The 23616-nt window shown below is 36.9% G+C and overlaps 1 protein-coding gene across 1 annotated transcript in view; it reads left to right on the plus strand.

Moving 5' to 3' along the window:
- WDR49 (WD repeat domain 49) overlaps nucleotides 1-23616 on the plus strand; it is a 145848-nt gene that overhangs the window by 15852 nt on the left and 106380 nt on the right. Inside the window, exons 2-5 of the mRNA XM_081790111.1 lie at nucleotides 5157-5597; nucleotides 11091-11267; nucleotides 12099-12273; nucleotides 23222-23389. Of these exons, the coding sequence (XP_081646237.1) occupies nucleotides 5157-5597; nucleotides 11091-11267; nucleotides 12099-12273; nucleotides 23222-23389 (961 nt within the window). The remainder of the gene's footprint in view (nucleotides 1-5156; nucleotides 5598-11090; nucleotides 11268-12098; nucleotides 12274-23221; nucleotides 23390-23616) is intronic.

Below are 23616 nucleotides of genomic sequence, written 5' to 3' on the forward strand. Positions count from 1 at the left end.
TGGGAGAGGGACAGAGAGAGAGGAGACACAGAATCCAAAGCAGGCTCCAGGCTCTGAACTGTCAGCACAGAGCCCAACGTGGGGCTTGAACCCATGAACTGTGAGATTATGACCTGAGCCAAAGTCAGACACTTAACAGACTGAGACACCCAGGTGCCCCAATAAAAGCAAATTCCTAAATTTTAACCAAAGGTATGGCAAAAACTGGTTTTATTTTCAAACTTAAATCACTAAACAGTCAATAATAGAGCTTCAGGTATATTATATAGTTGCTCTTTTCTGTCAAACTTCCTAAATTGGGAGTATTCCTCAAATCTCCCAGTGCAGAGTGACATTATCAATGTGTAGAAAATTATAAAGGTTATTGTGTATGTTACTTTGGGGAAGAAAGTTTGTCATCTTGTTTATGGTCTAGTTGTAATTCCGTATTTTAGAATATAAAAAAGACTCATTTTGGTATTTATCAATCAAACAGTTTCCTGTTCTTAGAAATAAAAATAAATCACTAACTCATACGAAGAAAATACTCTGAGATTCAGCTTTAAAATGTTTTGAACATAACATAATATAATAACATAAATATGCAGCTGATTGATGTCATTATAGAACAGTTTAAAATAAAACTTTTGATCAACATTGACTTAGCTTTCAGAAACAGTTTGCAGTCTTGGCTCAAATGGAGTGGTTTTAGGATCAGATTTCTTTCTCCACACTTAAAATCTGGGTCACTGAAAATTTTCCATCTCTCTAAATGTTTGGGGCTAAAAATAATTTAACAAACAAAAGAATGATGGACTTCTGAGTAGTTCAAAGGGATGTATACCAATTATTTCTCAGAACGTTAATTTAATTAAGTTAAAAGCCTAGACCAAATTCTATTAAACACTTGACTACTTAGTTTTTGCTCACATGATACCTCACTTGATTTTTTTTTATTAAGATGTCATATTTTTAGAGTAGTTTTAAGCTAACAACAAAATTAAGGGGAGGGTACAGAGATTACCTATATACTCCCTACCCTGAAACATGCATAGCCTCCCCCATTATCAACATCCCCAACCAGAGTGGCACATTTGTTACAGTTGATGAACCTACATTGACCTATCATAATCATCCAAAGTCCACAGTTTACATTAGGATTCACTCTCGGTGTTGTATATTCTGTGGGGTTTGGACAAATGCATAATGATGTATATCCACCATTATGGTATCATTCAGAGTAGTTTCACTGCCCTGAAAATCCTCTGTGTTCTGTCTATTCTTCCCTCCCCCACTCCTCCAACCCCTGGCAACCGCTGATTTTTTTTACTGTCTCTACAGTTTGGTTTTTTCCAGAATTTGATGTATTTGGAATCATACAATATGTAACCTTTTTCAGAGTGGCTTTTCTCATTTAGTACTATGCATTTCCAGGTCTTTTCATGACGTGATAGCTCATCTCTTTTTAGCGCTGAATAATATTCTATTCTCCAGACATGCCTCAGTTTATTTATCCATTCACCCATTGAAGGACATCAACTGGGTTGCTTCCAAATATTGGCAATTATGAATAAAGCTACTATAAACATCTGTGAAGTTTTTTGTGTGGACATAATTTTCAGTTCATTTGGGTTAACACCAAGGAGTGTGATTGCTGGATCATATAATAAGAATGTGTTCAGCTTGGTAAGAAACCACCAAACTATCTTCCAAAGTGTCCGTCTGATGTTACATTCCCATCAGAAATGTATGAGAGTTCCTGTTCTAGATCCTTGCCAGCATTTGCTGCTTCAGTGTTCCAGATTTGGGCCATTTGAATGGGGCGTGTAGTGATACCTTGCTGTTTTAATTTTCATTTCCCTGATGACATATGATGTTCTTTTCATACGCTTATTTGCCATCTGTATCTGTATATCTTCTTTTGTGAAGAATTCAGTAAGGTTTTTGGCCCATTTTTAAGTTGGGTTGTTTTCTTATTGTTAAATTTTAAGAATTTTTAAGACATATTTTGGATGAGTTCTCTATCAGATATATCTTTTGAAAATATCTTCTCCAAGTCTATGGCTTTTCTTCTCATTCTTTTCACATTGTATTTCACAGAGCAGAAGTTTTTAATTTTAATGAAGTCTATGAATTCTTTCTTTCATGGATTATGCCTTTGGTGTTGCATCTAAAAAGTCATCTCCAAACTGAAGGTCATATAACTTTATTTCTATGTTATCTTCTAGAGTTTTATAGTTTTGTGTCTTACATTTAGGTCTGCAATCCATTTTGAGTTAATTTTTCTGAAGGGCGTAAGGTCTGTGTCTAGATTCGTTTTTAATCATGTGGATGTCTGGTTATTCCAGCACCACTTGTTATAAGTATTATCTTTTCTCTATTGTATTGCCTTGGACCTTTTTCAAAGATCTGTTGACTATATTTATATGGGTCTATTTCTGAGCTCTCTGTTCCATTGATCTTTTTATCTGTTCTTATGCCAATAATGCACTATTTTGGTACTTACTGTAGCTTTATAGTAAGTCTTGAAGTCAGGTAGAGTTAGTCCTCCAACTTTGTTCTTGTCCTTTAATATTGCGTTAGCTCATCTGGGTATTTGGCTTCTCCATATAAACTTTAGAATCAGGTGGTTGATATCCACAAAATAATTTTCTGGGATTTTGATTGGAATTGCAAAGAATCTATAGATTATTTTTGGAATAATTGAGATCATAACAATATTGAATCTTCCTATCTTGGATCTTGGAATATCTCCATTTATTTATTTCTTCTTGATTTCATTGATTGGAGATTTGTAGTTTACCTTGTTTAGGTCTTATACATATTTTGTTAGATTTATATTCATTTCATTTTTCTGGTTACTGATATAAATGGTATTGTGCTTTTAATTTCAAATTCCACTTATTTGTTGTTGGTATATAGCAAAGCAATTGACTTTTATATATTTTCCTTGTATCCTGCAGTCTTGCTGTAATGGCTTATTAGTTCCAGGAGTTTGTTGGTTCTTTCAGGTTTTCTACATAGATGATTATGTCATCTGTGAACAAAGATAATTTTATTGATTCTTTTCTAATCTTTACACCTTTTATTTCCTTTTCTTGTCTTATTGCCTTAGCTAGAACTTTCATTATGATGTTAAAAAGCAATTGTGAGATATCTTGTACCAGATCTTAGTAGGAAAGCTTCCAGTTTCTCACCATTGAGTGTGATGTCCGATGTCCATTTTTTTTTTTTTGCAGATATTCTTTAGTAAGTTGAGGAAGTTCCCCTCTAGTCTTTGTTTACCAAGAGTTTTTATCATGAATGGCCATTGAATTTTTGTCAAATGCTTTTTCTACATGTATTGATATATCAATTAATTTTAAAAACAATTTTATTGTAACTGATATTGCCATATCCACTTTACAGATGGGGAGAGTAAGCCTCAGCACTGAAGTAACTTTCCAGCAGTTCCTACAATTACTGGTGGAATTAGGGTTAAATCTGCAATTACTTGACTTGCTCTACAATATGCTTACTCCCAGAGCTTACTATCAATCCTGACTCTTTGGCTCCAAGGTCGTAGGAAAAGTAGATTTCTTATCATGAATTTCACCAAACTAAACAACCTATTAAATAGTAAAATATATACTTATTTGAAATATTATTACTTCAAATAATAATAATAATAATAATAATGATATAGTATTATTCTCTTTATTCACAGATTTTGTATTTGTGAGTTTGCCTACTTACTAAAATTTATTTGTAACCCAAAAATGAATCCTGAAAACACTTTCATGGTCATTCACAGACATGTACAGAGTGGCAAAAGGTTTCTGCCTCCAATGTTCATATTCCAGGATGAGGTCAAACAACATAACACTCTACCTTTTTATTCTAGCACTCACACTGCAAACAAGCATCCTACTTGAGGTCTACTAATACCAAGTTCATTTTGCATTTTTTGTTTTTGTTGGTTATTTCACTGTTTAAAATGGTCCCCAAGTGTGGTGGTAAGGTTCTGATTAGTGTTCCTAAGTACAAGAAGACTATGATGTGGGGTCACCTGGGTGGCTCAGTCTGTTAAGCATCTGACTTTGGCTCAGGTCATAATCTTGCAGTTTGTGGGTTTGAGCCCCGTGTCGGGCTCTGTGCAGACAGCTGAGCCTGGAGACTGCTTTGGATTCTATGTCTCCCTCTCCCTCTCTCTCTACCCCTCTCAGCTCATGTTCTCTCTCTCGAAAATAAACATTAAGAAGGCAGTGATGTGCCTTATGGAGAAAATACAGGTGTTAGATAAACTTTGTTCTATTGGTCATGAATTAAATATTAATAAGTTAACTTAATATGCTAAGTTAAGTGTCTTTCAACAGAAACACACAAAACAAATTATGAATTGATCAAGTGATGAAAATATTGTGACCAAAGGGTCATAGAAACATAACTCTATATTTCGTCTCTGAACTATGGTTCAGTAGCTGCTAATTTAGTATTTGCAAAGACTTTATAGAGCATAAGTGCCACTCATCACAAAAATCAAACATATGTGCTTTTACTGTAATGGTGTACTTGTAATTTCACTGTAATGGTGTATTTACCAAAGTGGACTGCTTGCTTATGGATTAAGTTTCACTGCGGTATAATTTCACTGGCTGTGCTAAACTCTGTTCATCTATCTTCTGTCAACCACTATATTAGTTTCCTACTGATGTTATAACAAATTAGCACAAACATAGTGGCTTAAGCCACAAGTTTATTATCTTACTTTGGAGGTCAGAAGTCCAAAGTGGGTTGGACAGGGCTAAAATCAGGATGTGTCAGAATTGTCTTCCTTCCGGAGTCTCTAATGGAAACTCTGTTTTACCTTTTCCTGCTGCTGGAGGTGCTTGCCTTCCTTGGAACATAGCCCCACGTTACTCTGACTGCTGCTTCCATCATGATATCAAATCATTGACTCTCCTGCCTCCATTTTCCAGTTATAAGGACATTGGTTATTGAGAATGTCAGCTTGTAGCCCTGTCAGTTATTTGCTCCCCAGCCCAAATTAACTTAAGTATAGTTATAAAGTAAAAGACAACTTTTTTTTTTAAGCTGGGAAGACTTGCCGATTGGGTCCACATTTGGGTGTGGTATGGTACAATGCCCTAGTACTTATGATGCTTTCACTATCATCTTGTTTTCATTCCTATTTCTAGCCCTCAGAACCATGTCAGACTATTTGCATGTCCAGAGAAGAGTTCATGCAAAGAATGACAGAGATTGTTCGTTGGGGCACAAAGGAAGAATATGGGGAGTTCTTTGACAAAGTGGATGTGGCCCAAGATGGCTTCATTAACTGGGACAAGTTGACTTCATTTATGCTGTTAGCACTTCATGAGAACGATGAACGAGCAAAGGCAACTGTGGTTCCCCAGTGGAAAGACCTTGAACTCCTTCCAACGAAACACAAGGACATCATTCAAAAAGTAATTTTCTTAAAAAGTTCAAGTCGTTATCTGACCATCAGTAAAGAAGGTTTATTAGGAATCTGGGGAGAGAATTTAAAGATCCAAGAAACATTTCCCATCACTTCAGATGCCACCAAGCTTAAACACCTGTGGGTGACAAGTATGGTTTCTCTGGAAAATATAAACAAGGTACCACATCTTTATAAATAAATTATTGCCTGTAAAAGGGGAAAAATGATAGGATGGGGCTCCTGATCAATATCAAGTATAACACCAGCAGGGACTGAGAGCTTCAGTCCCACTTTGTGCCTCTCATCTGATCTGGAGGGAATGCGAGTAGAGCCAGTGAGCTTCTCAATTTCCCAGACTGTTTTCTTCAGCTCCTTTAAAGGACACAGCTGACAGTGACTCAGATTCTTGGCTCTGTCCCAAATGTGGCCATGCTGCATTACTGGCTGGTAAGACGTTTCTGACTCCACAGTTTATGGTAGAATCATGGGTCTATATGAGGCACTGAGAGGTTATTACAATGCATGGCACAACTCAGTGCAATCACAGGGAACTGCTTATCTGATTTTAACCACGGTTCAATTTCTTAATTCTGATGGGTAGGGCCCACTCAGTACAAATATCCTTATGTAACAGCCTATGAGCAAGATAATGTATTGAAAGGAAAATCAGTGTGTGAGGGAAGGATGAAGATAACTTAAAGAATCCATATTCTTAGTATTTTATATTAAGCAGATGATAAACTTCACTATGAAAATTAAAAAAAAATCTTTTAACATTTATTCAGTTTTGAGAGAGAGAGACAGAGAATGAGCAGGGGAGGGGCAGAGAGAGAGGAAGACACAGTATCTGAAGCAGGCTCCAGGCTCTGAGCTGTCAGCACAGAGCCCGACGCAAGGCATGAACCCATGGAATGTGAAATCATGACCTGAGCCGAAGTCGGATGCTTAACCAACTGAGCTACTCAGGTGCCTCTACTATGAAAACTTTTAAATGCACATACAAGCAGAGATAACAGTATTTTTTTTAATTTGTTTTATTATTTATTTTTTTAAATTTACCTCCAATTTAGTTAGCATATAGTGCAACAATGATTTCAAGAGTAGATTCCTTAGTGCCCCTTACTCATTTATCCCATTCCTCCTCCCACAACCCCTCCCGTAACCCTCAGTTTGTTCTCCATATTTACGAGTCTCTTCTGTTTTGTCCCCCCTCCCTGTTTTTGTTATTTTTGTTTCCCTTCCCTTAAGTTCATCTGTTTTGTCTCTTAAAGTCCTCATATGAGTGAAGTCATATGATTTTTGTCTTTCTCTGACTAATTTCACTTAGCATAATACCCTCCAGTTCCATCCACGTAGTTGCAAATGGCAAGATTTCATTCTTTTTGATTGCCGAGTAATACTCCATTGTATATATATACCACATCTTTATCCAGTCATCCAGCAATGGACATTTGGGCTCTTTTCCATAGTTTGGCTATTGTTGATAGTGCTGCTATAAACATGGGGGTGCATGTGTCCCTTTGAAACAGTGTACCTGTATCCCTTGGATAAATGCCTAGTAGTGAATTGCTGGGTGGTAGGTAGTTCTATTTTTAGTTTTTTGAGGAACCTCCATACTGTTTACCAGAGTGGCTGCACCAGCTTGCATTCCCAGAGATAACAGTATTAAGAACCAATATCTACCCTTGGCCATTTCCAATTCACAGCCAGTCTAGTTAGATCTATATCTCCCCTCTTTGAAATCCAAAGCATACAATTGTTTAATCTGTAAATATTTCATAAAAAATCTCCTTTTTTTTTAGCATAACCATGATACCACGATCACATTTAATAGCAATTACAATAATTCCTTATTCTCAAATATCCAGTCAAATACACATTTTCTTTTCTTGTAATTTTTTAATAGTTTGTTAATTCCTCATTTGATAGTTTATTTGAATCACGATCTGAATAAGATCCAAACCATTGTGAATTGTTGATATGTCTCTTTTGATCTATGTGTTTTTCCCCACCTCTTCTTTATTATTGCATTGTTTTGTTATTGCTATTCTGTTTTTGTAAGAGAAACTGGTGTTTGTTCTTTAAAGTGTCTCAGTCTGGATTTTGCAGACTGTGTTTAGAGGGGGTTGTTTTACATGTCTCCTTGTTCCCCATATTTCCAGTAAATTGGTAGTCAAATCTAAAGCCTTGATCGGTTTCAAGATGGTTCGTTCTGGAATAGGTGTTCCTCAATCAGGAGGCACAGAATGCCTGTTCTCTCTCTTCCTGGGATGTGGACAGTTATTGCTGATTATTCCTTGATCTGTCAATTTATTAGGGGTTGCAAGATGATGACATTCTAATTCTATCATTTCTACTTTCTTTATAAGCTGGAATACCTCTATAAAAAGAAATTCCATCTGTCAATTATTTAGTTATAATGTAGTACAAATCATAGAACAAAGGAGGATGAATGGCTAATTCTTTACTTCTATTTGCCAGTATTCAGAATCCTCTAAAGACGAAAAATGAGCAAAACTATCATTATTGTTATCAATATCATCACAAACTCATGAGTTTAAGCAATTTTATTTGCTTCAGTCCACCGAGTTGCTAACTCATCCTTAAAATTGTACCATCTTTATACACTGGAATGAATACAAGTCAGCTTCTGAGTCTTTTCTGCTATAACTGTGTTAGTCTTTGAAAGCTTCTTTGTTTTCTGGTGTGACAAGCTGTTCCAGGATCATCTTGCATATTTATTATGCCAGAGCCAGAGTCCTCCATGTTTCCAAAAACCCAGGGTTTTTTTAAGTGGGAAATGGTAGGCTCTACTGCCTTGAACGTAAAGAATCATCATCATCATTAACTTCCAACGTGATGCACCCTGCTCTATTAATCTTCTCAAGATCACCATGAAGTGGACATTGTTCCTACTTTAAGAATGAGAGACTAGGCAAGGAGAGGTTGTGGAATTTGCCCCAGGTCACACAGAATGCATGTTGTAAGATTTGTATACAGAGGCAGCTTGATTTCAGAACCTGTGTTTCAGAGTCTTTGCTGCCTCTAGAGTGGTAGCTGGACATCATCACATCCAGTCTCTTCTTGCTAAGGATCTGGTGTTAATGTTAACTATATGGATTACAAGATGGTTCAAGCCCAGATTTTCTTTTATATTTGTGTGCAGCATTCTGTTATTATCATGCAATGTTTATGTTGTTATGTTGTGTAATGATTATGTCGCATTGTTTCTTCTTTCCAGGACTGATAACTAAATCTTAGCCTTTCCTTTGCACTTTTGCAACATAGAAGTTTAAAGAGGGTTGCTTTTTTCTTCTTTCCTCAAAGAGCTTTATTGAGATGTAATTATACAAAATGCACCGCACATACTAAAAATACCCAAGTTGACAGATTTTAATACATTTGTCTACTGTGAAAAATCAACAGTACAATGAAGATAATGAACATAATCGTCACGCTCAAAAATGTCCTTGTGCCCTTTTGTAATCTCCTGTCCAACCTCTCCCATCTCTCCTTGTCAGGTAGCCACTGATATGCTGTCACCATACAATAGTTAGCATTTTCTAGATTTGTATATAATTTACATCATATAGTGTATACTCGTTTTGGTCTGACTTCTTTAACTTGGCATGTCATTGGATATATCAATTTATCTTTTTATTGTTGTGTAATATTCCACCATGTGGATATAACATATCCTTACCAACATTTGGTATGATCAGGGTTTTCTTACCCACTTAATTGTGGCCATTTTAATAGGTTTGTATTGGATCTTATTGTGGTTTTAATTCACATTTCCCTAATGACTAATAATATTGAGCTTATTTTCATATACTGATTTGCTACCTGTATATCCTCTGGTGAAATGTCTGTTCAAATCTTTTGCCCATTTTGTTGTTGGTTTTATTTCACTGAGTTTTGAGAGTTCTTTATATATTCTGGATATATACATTTATCAGATGGATGATTTACAAATACTGTCTTACAGCACATGTTTTGTCTTTGTATTTTCCTAACACTGCTTTTGGTAGTTTCATTTTCAGATTGTTCATTACTAGTGTATAGAAAAAAATTGATTTTTAAAAATGACCTTATATCCTGCAACTACACTGAACTCATTTACTGGTTTTGATCATTTTTTGTTGCTGTTATTCTTTAGGATTTTCTGTGTTTACGATTATGTCATCTACTAACAAAGATAGTCTAACTTCTTCCTTTCCAAACTGGATGCTTTTATTTCTTTTTCTTGCCTAATTTCCCTTTCTGGAAATTGCAGTGTGGTATTGAATAGTAGTGGTGAGAGTGAACATCCTCATCATGTTCCTGATCTTAGGGAGAATACATTCAGTTTTCCACCATTAAGTATGATATCAGTTGTGGGTTCTTTGTATCAAGTTGAAGACGTTTTCTTCTATTCCTGGTTTGTTGAGCATTTTTATCATGAAAATGTGTTAGAATTGGTCAAATGCTTTTTTTGGATATATTGAGAGAATCATATAGATTTTGTCCTTTATTTTATTAATAGAGTGTGTTACATTGATTGATGTTTGTATGTTAAAGTAGCCTTGCTTTCTGATATAAATATCAGTTGGTCATGGTATGTCATCTTTTTTATATGTTGTTGGATTCTCTTTGCTATTGTTTAGTTGACAAATTTTACATCTGTATTCATTAGGGTTCTTGATATGTAGTTTTCTTGTATGTTTTTGTGTAGTTTGGTGTTAAGATGGTATTGGCTTCATAAAATGATTTTGGAAAAGTTGCCTCCACTTTATTTATTTATTAATTTTTTTGTTTTTTGGAGAGATTGAGAAACATTGTTGCTAATTCTTTAAATGTTTGGTCGCATTTATTAGTGAAGCCATCTGGGCCTGGGATTTTCTTTGTGACAACGTTTTTGATTACAATTCAATTTTGTTGTTTTACTGATATGTTTGCTGAGATTTTCTATTTGGTCTTGAGTTAGTTTAGGTACTATTTTTGTTTTCAGAAATTTGGAATTTCATCTAGGTCGTCTACTTTGTTGGCATGCCATTGTTTATGATATTCTCTTATAATCTCCTTTTATTTTTATCAGGTTGATAGCAGAATACACTTTTATTTCTGATTTCAGTGATGTGTATTTTCACTCTTTTTTATCTTGGGTTAGTTTAGCTGAAGTTTGGTCAATTTTATCGACAAATGTATTTACACTTTTAAAAATAGTTTTGGGATTTTATCTAACTTGTGAAGGCTACTTACAGAGTTTTTATCAACTGATTTTTGTGAAAGACTCTGCTTGCTTTATAAAGCATAATTTGTAAAGCTTCTGGTATGACTGTGTGATGCTCTAGACCTCTGTTTTTGTCTTTCCTTTGTGATTAATCATCTCGTCTCCCATGGATGGATGAGGTTGACAGGTGTGTGAAGTGGAGATACAGAGGAAAATATGTTCAAATGCCTTTAACGGGAAGAACTTTTTCTTGGCTAGAGTCCAAAGTTAGAATAAAGTCCACTTGTGCTGCCGTGCTGTGCCTCTATAATACTGTTAGTGACCTGAAGGGAACAGTGTCTGATTTGGGGCTAAGAGTCGCATGTCTCCTTTGTATACTGATTTCACTAAATTCATCAGAAAAAATACTTTCTGTATTTCTGTATTTCTTGAACAAATATTTTCTATTTGTTACTTTAGATAGCAGTGGCTTTTACGAGTAAAGAGATTTGTTTCTATGATCTGCTGTCCAAAGGAGAATTTCCTTGTCAATATAAACTCCAAGGCCTGAAGGGAACACCGATTTGTATGGAATATTGGTATGACGTCCTTGATGCCAATGAATCAATTCTTTCTTTTGGGGACATAACTGGAAAGGTAAGTGAGGGAAGGAAAAGTTGAACACTATGGATTTAATCAGTAAACTGTAGCTCAACATAGAAATAGAATACAACGAGTGTGACCTCCTAATTGAGCTACACTACAAATTATAAAGCCACACCTGCTGGGCGTGGAAAAGAAGGATTAGGTCACAGTTCCCTTTCTTGCTTATGAAAAACAGCCTTCATGTGGTTTTCTTGTCTATGTATAGTCTCATTTTCCTTATTTAGAAAGAAATTGTAATTTTTTTTCACCAAACGATGCTTGATCTCTTAGGTCCCAGTTTTAATAAACATCAAATTTTAAATGCCCAAAATTATCTCTTATAACTCTTTCAAATTAATTACCCTGATTTTCATTTAAAAGCCTCCTCTGTACCCGCTCCCTGGGCAGTGCTTGTTTCCTGCATCACTTAACAAAGGGATAGATGCATTAGAGAGGGCAGCACAAGAACCCGGACATTGGATGCAATGACTCCTCTATCACATTCCACCTAACCGCTAAAAAATTATTATTTGTTGAATGCCCATGAACTCTGAAGTGGTCTAATTTGAACAATTTCCTCTCCTAATTGTGAAAGCTTTTCACTCTTTGTGTTTTTAATCACAAGTGTATCATAAAAGCAAATAATGAACTGCCCTTGGTAATTGCTTTACCAACATTATAGTTGTTTTGTCTTTTAGTATGACTGCCTGCATCCTTTAAATAATATTGAGGAAATTCCCATTAATTCAATACCTATTCCTTATTAATCTTAAAGAACATAGATTTTTTTTTTCCAACAATGATCCTGCCCATTTTTGTTTTCCTTTCAATATCTGTCTCAAGGTTCAAGCAGTTGTTTTCACGACGGCCTTGATTTCCCTGTTTGAGCGTCCTGCTAATGCACACGAAGACGAAGAAGCCACTGTGACTATTAACTGGGCAGAGCTGCTCTCTGGATATCACAAATGTTGCTATACATTAGAGCATAATCTTCATCATGGAGATTGGGTCAGGCAAGGTACTCAATTTGAACAGTAATGAAAGAAACGGTCACCTTTGACGTCTACATTTACATTTTTTGTTGAAAATGTTTCCCATAAAATGTTAGTCTCACAACCAATAATTGGTTCTCCGGAAGTTTGGGCCTGGATTGTCAGCTATCTCCTGCACACTAACAGTTCTTTCTTTTCTTTCCTTCTAAAATTTCATGCAATTAGTTCAGGTGAACTGTGCATTGAAGACATCTCAAGAGAAGGGAAAAAATTGTCATAGAATCCATTTAACTTCAACCCAACTCTGATCCTAAAAGTCTCATCTATGGGCACCTGGGTGGCTCTGTCGGTTAAGCATCCAACTTCGGCTCAGGTCATGATCTCACGGTTCGTGGGTTTGAGCTCCTCATCCGGCTCTGTGCTGCCAGCTCAGAGCCTGGAGCCTGCTTCAGATTCTGTGACTCCCTCTCTCTCTCTCACTGCCCCTCCCCTGCTCACACTCTGTCTCTGTCTCTCTCAAAAATAAATAAAACGATAAAAAAATTTTTTTTCTAAGTCTCATCTAGCCACATCCATGGCTGCTTAGTGAAAGAATGCAACAAGTGCCCTCAAAACCACTCCTTTGTTTTCTTCATGTTTTCATGAAAGTATATTCTTTTGATTGTCGTCAAAAAGGATCTTCTTTTTTTCCTGTTTGTTGATATAGTGACTGGGTTCGTCTGATCTACAGTACTTGAGTAGTATTTCTCTGTGTGACAGATTATGTCATAAAATAGCATCTATAGAAAGCCAGAAAATTCCTAATACCTTGTCATCAATGAGTTTATTAGTTTCACAATATATATAACTTATACAAAGTTTGCCTCTAGTCCAGGATCTACATGTGCAATATCTGTTCTGATATCTCTTGGGTCCTAGTATCTACTAGTCTATGATAACTTTCTCACTTTTATTTTTTTCAACGTTTTTTTTTTTTTTTTTTTTTTTTTTATTTTTGGGACAGAGAGAGACAGAGCATGAACAGGGGAGGGGCAGAGAGAGAGGGAGACACAGAATCGGAAACAGGCTCCAGGCTCCGAGCCATCAGCCCAGAGCCTGACGCGGGGCTCGAACTCACGGACCGCGAGATCGTGACCTGGCTGAAGTCGGACGCTTAACCGACTGCGCCACCCAGGCGCCCCACTTTCTCACTTTTAAATTGCAACATTAAATTATGCCCATTGAAAGGAATGGAAACTAACAGTCTCTTTGACTATTATCTTATAGGTCTATTCCTAATATACTTTGAAGGAGAGATAGTCAAAATGGACCCAGCTATTGGCCCTTTTAGTATTTTTACCCTCTTTGGAGTTTAGAAGGTTGCAACTAATTCTTTAATTCATGGCCCACAATAGTAATATCCCACAAGATGGGAACTATAGGTTCTATATTTTTTTTCTTCACTATAAATCGTATCACATCTTTGATACCTTCTGCCCATCCTTTAATTCTGGCATGATATTGAATGTGGGAAAGACAGAAGATGATATTTTTTGGTTATCTCCTCTGTGTTGCAGGCACAAAATTGTGTGTTATGTTTGTATAACATGGATATAAGAATCACAGTACTAAAAAATGCAGGGAGCTATTGCAGCTGCTTCCAAACAAGCATGGTAATTGAAATATACTAGACATGCAATGTTACATTAGGTTCCAGTGTACAACATAGTGATTCCACAACTCTGTACGTTACACTGTGTTCACCACAAGCGTAGCTATTATCTGTCACCATACAACCTATTACAATATCACTGACTATATTCCCCACACTGTACCTTTTATTCCTGTGATTTATTCATTCCATAACTGGAATCCTGTGTATCCCACTCCTCTTCATCAGTGTTGCCCATACCTCATCCCCAGCAACCATCAGTTTGCTTTCTGTCTTTATGGATGTTTCTGCTTTTTGTTTATTCATTCGTTTTGTTTTTTAGATTCCACATAAAAGTGAAATTATAGGGTATTTGTCTTTCCCTATCTGATTTATTCCACTTATTATAATACCCTCTAGGTCCATCCATGTTGTTGCAAATTGGAAGCTCTCATTGTTTTTTATGGCTCAGTAGTATTCCATTGTGTGTGTGTACGAGTGCGTGTGTATATGTGTATGTATATATGTATACACGTATATATATGTATATATGTCACCTCTTCTTTATTTTGCGTATCTGGGCTATTCTAAATAATGCTATCATAAACATAGAAGTGCATCTATTTTTTTGGATTAGTGTTTTTGGGTTTGGGGGGTAAATACCTAGTAGTAGAATTACCTGATCATGGTATTTCTATTTTAATTTTTTTTGAGGAAACTCCATCCTGTTTACCAATTTATATTCCCACTAACAGTGCATGAGGGTTCCTTTTTCTCCACGTCCTCACCAATACTTGTTGTTTCTGGTCTTTTTAATTCTAGCCATTTGATACGTGTAAGGTGATATCTCATTGTGGTTTTGATTTGCATTTCCCTGATGATTAGTAATGTCAAGCATCGTTTCATGTGTCTGTTTGCCATCTGTATGTCTTCTTTGGAAAAAAAAATGTCTATTCATGTCATCTGCCCATTTTTTAACTGGATTATTTTGGTTTTTTTTTTTTTTTTTCCTGTATTGAGTTGTATTAGTTCTTTATATATTTTGGATGCTAATCCCTTGTTGGATATATCATTTGAAAATACCTTTTTCCAATCAGTAGGTTGCCTTTTCATTTTGTTGATGGTTTCCTTTGCTGTGAAAAAGCTTTTTATTTTGGTGTAGGTCCAATAGTTTATTTTTACAAGCATGTTATTTTAATACATAAAACAAACACTAGATAGACTATAGTAATAAAGTACTAGTTCTTAAAATCTACTTGTAGTAGGCTTCCCTCAAGATTAGTGTATTATTTGAGTTCCATGACTTTAAATTACTATGAATAAATACAGAGAAGTAGCTAAAAGAATTTTGTTATTGAAAAGATTGGGGATATAACAAGTAAAGTTTTCAATTTGATATTATATTTTCTGAATATGAGTAGTATCTAAATACTCTATTCACTTTCAGTGAGAGAATGAAAAGTTTCCACTCTAGACCCTGTCATAGTTTCATTTAAACCTAAATTCAACTCTGCTGGTAACTGCTTATAAGCATTTGTCTGTTAAGTTGCAGGACAAGGAGTTTTCTGTAGGTTCAAGTGAAATCATTGCTCATCGTGTTTCCAAAATATCATTCTAATCTTTGTTTCCTTCATCTAGTGACAAAAGAACATGGAAACTTAGTTTAGTATCAACACTGTAATTCATGTTTATGAACTAAGCAATCCAACTTTGGAGTCTGGCCTCTGAATCACTGCAGTTAGGAACTGGCTACAAAAACATTTTACATATGAAAGAAATATCAAGGATGTTTACTATCTTATTAGGATTACATATTTCTTAGCTCTGTGAATCAAAACTCATTGTAATTAAGTGATTCATTTTTGGAAAAATAGCCGAAAAAATATATTTACATTAGTCAGTTTATTTAAATTGTGGACTCAATGTGTCAATCAATCAACAATTATTTATTTGTCTTTTATGTGCTCTAAACTGTTTTAGGCCTTGGAGACTGTAGAAGAAAGATTAATTATAACCCTCAAGAAACTTAGTATAGGAATAAGAATTAAAGACTCATGTAAAATAACTTATTAGAACATTGTACAATGGTACTGAAAATTAGCTACTAAACCACATAAATGAGATATTAACTCCCATAGTAATTCTTAAGCAGCAAACATTATGAGGAAAGCTTCAAGAGTAGCTGGTGCTACTCAAAGGATGGATAGGTGGAGGGAAAAAGAACACACAGAACATGAGTAAAGGGAGACAAGCAGACACAATGAAGGGAAGAGAAATGGACATGAATAGATGAGAGGCTGAGTATTGAGCAAATACAAGTGAGTAGGTCTAATAGGGACATATGTTGGAAATCTTGGCAACTAGCCCTATTTACACTTGATAGAAAATGAAACAGTGAAGCACTGAAGGTTTTTGAGGATACTTGGAAGACCTAATGCACACAACATTTAGGAATGGTTTCTTTGATAGTTCTGTTTGGCATAGGTTGGAGGACAAAGAAAGACACTGCAATCACACTGGCTAATTATAAGGCTTTTGATGATGTGAAAGTGGAAATGATAAAGCAAGCAAGGAAGGAGGGAAATAAGCAACCTTATTCCTGATTCCTGAAACAGGAATCTTCAGGACTTGAGGTCTGAAAATTTGAAATGATGAGCCATTTTAGAATGTCCCACAAAGACATCAGTTTCCAGGTGGGGAATGTTCAGTTTGCAGATTGCAGATGCCCTGGTCCTACCCAGTGCTCATATTCTTCTCCATTCACCTTCTCAATGTGGACTACCTCTGAAGGATTCCCTTATTCTGGGATATTCCAGGTCCTGCCACCAAAGCAGAGTCTTACTTGCCAGTTTTGACCCCGAAACATCCCTTACCTTTACCAAACTCCTTATTTTGCTGTTTCTTGTCATTCATATGGACTTTGCCTTACATGATTTTCAGGGTTCTCAATTTGAGCTATGCTCCTGGCTTCGTAAAAATCTTGCTTTCAGATGCAGCTCAATCTGTGAAGGAATCCTAAAAATTTCTGTACCTACATCACAACTTTTGTCCTGCCTGTCATAACTCTTTCAAACCCAGAGAAAATTTGGATGTATCACATGCAAATCACATGTATACATAAACTGAAAGCTAAACGATCTTCTTAGGGCGTATGATAGGTTTTTTATTCTCCATAGTGTCTACTGTAACACATGGTACCATGTTTTGCCCTATTTTCCCTTTCTCACTGTTTTTAAGTAGCTTACTTGTGATGTGCTTCAGTTTATTGGTGTGTGTGTGTGTGTGTGTGTGTGTGTGAGAGAGAGAGAGAGAGAGAGAGAGAGTATGTGTGTTTTTACACTGCTTAGAATTCACTGAAATTCTTGGATATATGGGTCTGTAGTTTTTATTAAATTTGGAAATTTTTCTATTGTTATTTTTCCCAAAATTGTCTGACCCCTTCCTTTTCTTTTTTCTGGGGCTCCCATTATATGTGTGAAATATCTTAGATGTTTCATATTATCCTGCAATAAGCTTTATACATGTTTATTCAGTCTTTTTAAAATTTATTTTAGGGGCGCCTGGGTGGCTCAGTCGGTTGAGTGTCCGACTTCAGCTCAGGTCACGATCTCACGGTTTGTGAGTTCGAGCCCCGCGTCAGGCTCTGGGCTGATGGCTCAGAGCCTGGAGCCTGCTTCCGATTCTGTGTCTCCCTCTCTCTCTGCCCCTCCCCCATTCATGCTCTGTCTCTCTCTGTCTCAAAAATAAATAAACATTAAAAAAAATTAAAAATAAATAAAATTTATTTTAAATCACTATGTTTTAGTTTAGTTAGATTTTCTTTCTATGCCTTTGAGTTTCTGTTTCTTTTCTTCTGAGATATTGCAGAATGGTTTCAGAGGATGGGGCTGCCTCTCTGGTTCACGTGGGCCAGGTCGTCCCAACCTAGCTCTGAAGGGATGATGGCTCTGCAGAGAGTCATGGTGTAGCCACACCCAGAGGAGCCAGCACAGCAGTGGGAGCCCCTCAGAGAGCTGCAGCATAGGTGGACAGCAGCACCAAGCCTCGGGAGTAGCATGGCCATTCCAGTGGATTTGTAAGGGAGAGCATCAAGCCAAAGAGAATTATTCTTGAGTGTTAAGGTTTCACAGAGTTTTCTTGGTTAGACTTTGTATTTACTTGGTATCTAGTACCCCTTTCTTCTTTCCTATTTCTCCCCTTTGGAATGGGAATGCTTACCATATGCCTGTTCCACCACTTTTTTGGAAGCACACAACTTGTTTGATTTCTTGAGTTCACAGCTTGGAAAGAAATTTTCCCCAGGATGAATTGTATCCCAAGTCTTTGTATCTGATTTAGATGAGACTTTGAACTTAGACTTTAGAGTTGATGCTGGAATGAGTTAAGACTTTTGAGACTATTGGGATGTAATTTGCTTTCAAGAAGGACATGGATAGGGGAGGGGCAGAATGTTAGGGACTAAATGTTTGTGTCCATTTCCAAATTCATATGTTGAAATCCTAAGCCCCATATGATGGTATTAGAAGGTAGTGCCTTTTGGGGCGCCTGGGCGACTCAGTTGGTTGAGCGATCGACTTCAGCTCAGGTCACGATCTCACCATTCGTGAATTCAAGCCCCACGTCGGGCTCTGTGCTGACAGCTCAGAGCCTGGAGCCTGCTTCAGATTCTGGGACTTCCTCTCTCTCTGCCCCTCCCCCACTCATGCTCTATCTCTCTCTGTCAGAAATAAATAAACATTAAAAAAAATTTTAAAAAAAAGAAGGTAGTGCCTTTCGGAGGTGGCTAGTATAGCTCTCTTGAATAGAATTCATGCTCTTATAAGACACCTCAGAGAGTCTCTCACTTCTTTCCCATGTGAGGATGCAGCAAGAATTTGGCCACCTATGAACCAGGAAATGGGCCCTTACCAGACACTGAATCTGTTAGTGCCTTGATCTTGGACTTCCCAGTCTCCAAAACTGTGAAAAATAAATTTTTGTTGTTTAAGCTACCTGGTCTGTATATTTCATTATAGCAGCCTGAATAGATTAAGACACTGGATAAATACTACTGAAAAATATTTCAAAAGGAAAGAGAGATACCAAAAGAAATCTTGCTCATTATTAGTAGATTTAAAAAAAAATAGGGGTTTTTTTATGGTTAAAAAAGTGATTGGGGTAAAAAAGATTGCAAATAGTATATAGTTTAATACTATGTGAATCAATATTGAGGAAAATGGATAGGGGAGAAGGCAATTTAAAAAGTATATAGAGTCTAGAAAGGTGAAGAGTTTATAACATTTTCTCTTATTTCAAATTTAATTTTTCTTAAAAATAATTTTTTTTAGCGTTTATTTATTATTGAGAGACAGAGAGAGACAGAGCATGAGCAGGGGAGGGGCAGAGGGAGACACAGAATCTGAAGCAGGTTCCAGGCCCTGAGCTGTCAGCACAGAGTCCGACACGGGGCTCGAACTCACAAACTGCGAGATCATGACCTGAGCCAAAGTTGGACGCTTAACCGACGGAGCCACCCAGGAGCCCCTCTTATTTCAAATTTTAGATTTGAAGCCCAAAGTACCTGTGAAAGAAGGACCTAATTCAGTCCTAACCAATGAATGAATGCCTGTTCCCAGATTTAGCAGTAGCTATTAGAAGCTTAAATACAACTTTTTTTGTTTATTTGCAGCTCAGTTATTTCAGTATGAGGAGAAGGAAAGAAATACTAAAATAATGCAGCAGGGAGAGGAGGGCAGGAAGGAATAAAAAATAGAACAGTGGGCCTAATAGTGATCCCTGGTCCACAAGACTTAACCTGCCAGGAGCAAGCAACCAACAGTTGCTTTCATTTGATATATAATTTTTTTTTTTTTTTTACCCCAGCGACATGAATCGATACTCTTAGAACTCCTCAAGAAATATTTTTTGTTGATTTTATTCTTAGTGTGAGAAGAGAATATACAATTGGGGAAAGAAAGAAATAAATGAGCAAGTATGGTAATAATGTTTCGTTGGAGCCAAGGATAAAATATTTATAAAACTGAAATGTCAAAGGAAAAACTTACAGTCAGATGTAAGAATATTAACTTACTGCTTTAAGATAAGGTTCAGATTTCTATTTTAAAACTTTGAAGGAGAAATATTTTCATCTTGTCTGAGTGGTTCTGTGTCACATTTTAATAGAAAAATAATTACATTCTAAAAATGCTTGTAAAGTACAGAGATTTTATGCAATAGGGGCAAGACATAAATGTCTTAAATCTGAGAGAAGTTTTCCTTTTTTCCCAAGTAATTGTCTCCTCTTATAGACAATATCATTGGAAACCTTGGAAACCATAGACTGTCAGTACAGCTTTTGAAAAAGTGAGCACTAAATTGCCAATAATAAAAAAAGCATTGATTTTTTTTTTTTTTTTTTATTACTTTGAAAGGTGTTTTGTCTCCTTTGTTTGGCCATGGCTGGGAGAAGGTACAAAACAGTTTGGACTGATAACAAAATCAGTAATTGCTGCACTAATTAATAGAGGTGTGCCAGAGAATTGAGAATACAGCTACCAGGCTACATTTCCTTAGGAAGCCTTTATAATTGATAGAGATGAAGTTTGGAATAAGGGCTACATTTAGTCTCTTGTTGTGCTTTGTTCCACTGCTCTGCATCTAAATCAGTCCAGACAAAAAGAGGGTGCCTTCCTGAGTTAGCTAGAACACCGTGTCCTTCCTATCAGTTCTCTCACTGTGTTTAAAGCTGTCGAAATGAGCTTTGAGCTGGTAGCCTAGGTTTGAAGAGGTCTCTTCCTGCAGCCTGTTTAAAAGCGTGATGGGAGGTTAAGATCCATTTGTATCATGGGCATGGGCGTCCAATCAGCATTTTGAACAGTCATTAAATTAATTGCATTATTATTTTTTAATGTGCCCAGCAGTACTGAGTTAGATGCATTTTGATTTTTAAAAACGAAATAGGGTGATTCTTTCTGTCCTTCTTACAATGGTAGCTGGTCAGAATATAGGCGGCCATGTGGTGGTCTCAGAGAAAGGGACTCAAACTTCAAAATAAGAAATGTAACTGAAAACCAACTCTCTCAAGCAAAAGATCATCAAAGAAAGTTCAAGGTAGGGTGTTTTCCTAAAGCTGTATGACTCCTAAAGTAAAAAAGCTTGGAAAATGATAATAAGAGTTCTTAGAAATGGCCCCATTTTCTACTCTGCTACAGCTTGTACCTGTTGGCAGAGGATATCAGGTGGCCTCATTCTAGCTTATTTCAACTTCACCTAATGGCATTACTTACTTGGTTTTTAGGGATCACATTCCATTTTCAGATCACTTTCCTCACCTTAACTAATTGCCATTACACAGGGTCATCCTGACAGCACACGCACGAGAACAGAACAGGGATCAATGGCAGTTCGCTTAACGCCTTTTTCATGACTAAGTGGCAAAGAGCGGAAGCATGGAAAGTGAACATCTTAATGGACAGACATGATCGAGTTGTCCCCTGAAGACTTTTTTCCCCCTGAAAACAGTATCTAAAAGTAATTTAAAAAGTATTTTTCCTCCACCAATCTTGAAACTCACTGAGGATATTAAAAACAAATCATTTATTTTATCAGCTCACCCCATTCCCTAGCTTGATATTTTAAAAACTTTTCCATCATAACCTATCATTTCCTTTGCTGTCTTCAAGAAGGGAGGAAAACATTTTTATTTATCAGATAATTTGATTTTAAGGAAATGGCTTTACCCTCACCTTTTACTCGGGCATTCTCAGGAGCTCTGGCATTCCACAGTCTAATCAGATACAAGTTATATCTTGGTCTGGAAATAAAGTGTGAATTGTTAAGCCTCCGATATGTAACACTACACGCCCATAAATGTCACTTGGGAGCCTGCAGATTCAAATCTAAAAGCAGTCCTTCGAATACCAGAGCAGAACGTACTTTTTTATGTGTTTTTCTTTATAGCCTCAAAACTGAAGATGATAGTTCAATGTAATGTGGTAACACAAGACAAAGTAATCTTCTGCACAGAAATACTTTATTTTGGTTGTACTGTAATGACGTCTTGAAATTTCCATGGATTTGAAGATACAGCGTTTGTTATATACTCTAGATCAGATAGTATTGCTTCAACTGAGTCAAGTTACAGTAACCCTTAGCATTTTCTGTAAACAAAAGGAATATTTTCAGTGAGGTTGCTTCCTAATGAGAACAGATGTCATCAGACTTAGTCTGTTGGTACTTCCTGTAAAGAAGCAGCAGTGGTATAGCGGGTGCTCAGGGACCTTTATTGTCCTGACATTAATTGCTCCCTAGTGAGGTTCACCTTTGTAGAAGCTGATCACTTCTTTTTTTTAAATTTGTAATGCTTATTTATTTGAAGAGAGAAAGCCCATGCATGCACACTTGCGCACGTACACGCGCACGCACCCACACACACACACACGAGTGGGTGAGGGGCAGAGAGAGGGAGAGAGAGAATCCCAAGCAGTCTCCATGCTGTCAGCACAGAGCCTCAATGGCACTTGATCTCAGGAACCATGAGATCATGACCTGAGCTGAAATCCAGAGTCACATGCTTAACCGACAGAGCCACCCAGGCGCCCCAGGAACTGATCACTTCTTACGTTTGTTCTCCCTTCCTTCTTCTCTCTTTTCTTTCTCTCTCTTTTTTCTTTTTTGAAGGAAAGACAGGTGAGAGAAAATGATGGAGAGGAAGCAAGGAGGAGATAAGAATACTGTTCCTGGAGGAACAGGCTATTTGCTTTTTGGAGCCTGGGAGTCTGACAGGTCCTCCTGGCAAGAGGCAGCAAGATCCTTGCTTGGGGAATGGGATTTTGTTCCACGGTATCTGGTGCTGTGTCCCTGAGGACATAGGAACAGCCATTTTACCCAAGTCCCTGGCTGTGTTTGTGCCAGATGTTGAGCCCTGTCTAGGTCCAGTCATGACTTAAACGAACCATGGTTTGGGCACGGTTTGGACCTGGGAGAGCAGCAGAGGGTGTCTAAGCTTCTGTTTGCCTGCTTCAGATCCAGGAGGAAGAACCCAGGAATCTGGCCAATCACTCATCTTAAGACTCCAGAATCCCATATGATTATTGTGATTATGTTGTTTCCTGCCATGTGTGCCAACTAAAAAAAAAAAATGTCAAGGTATCCTTAGATTGGGTAAAAGGTCAGAATGCAGACTTTGCTGTAACTTCCCACTGTAAATTCTTTAGTGGAGTGGGGAGGCATTAATGAGGTATTTTCTATGTATTGGGTTGTGTCCTCATAACCTGGGTTTAATTTTTGACTTTAGGTATTAAAACTGTTGAATTTTGCTCATGTTTTGTGAGAAACCAACTAAAGATCCTTTTTTTTTTAATCAGTTACTTACAGTGCATCTTTAGATGCTATCATTTCCAGTACAACCAACAATACAAACACTGTGGTGCTGGCTTGGAGAGAGAAATCAAAAAAGCCTCTTAAAATGACATCCTTCAATGTTGCTGAGGGCATTCATGCTTTTGATTACCACTCTCGGCTCAATTTAATTGGTATGTAAAATAAATCATGGTAACTCTGAGGGCCTCATAAATAGTCTGGTATGTGTATTTGTATGCACGGGGCCTCTCCACCTTCTTGCTTTATTGCCAGAGAGACCAAGTTGAACAGCTCACATTTTATTGCCTGAGAATGTCTGATAATGATGCATTATGATGTGCGGCATGTGTGAACTACATTGGGGTGGAAATATGAGAAAGGGCCCCAATGCTTGAATTAG

This window comes from Panthera onca, chromosome C2 (assembly GCF_046562875.1).
Source record: "Panthera onca isolate mPanOnc1 chromosome C2, mPanOnc1 haplotype 2, whole genome shotgun sequence".
Classification (NCBI taxonomy): Eukaryota; Metazoa; Chordata; class Mammalia; order Carnivora; family Felidae; genus Panthera; species Panthera onca.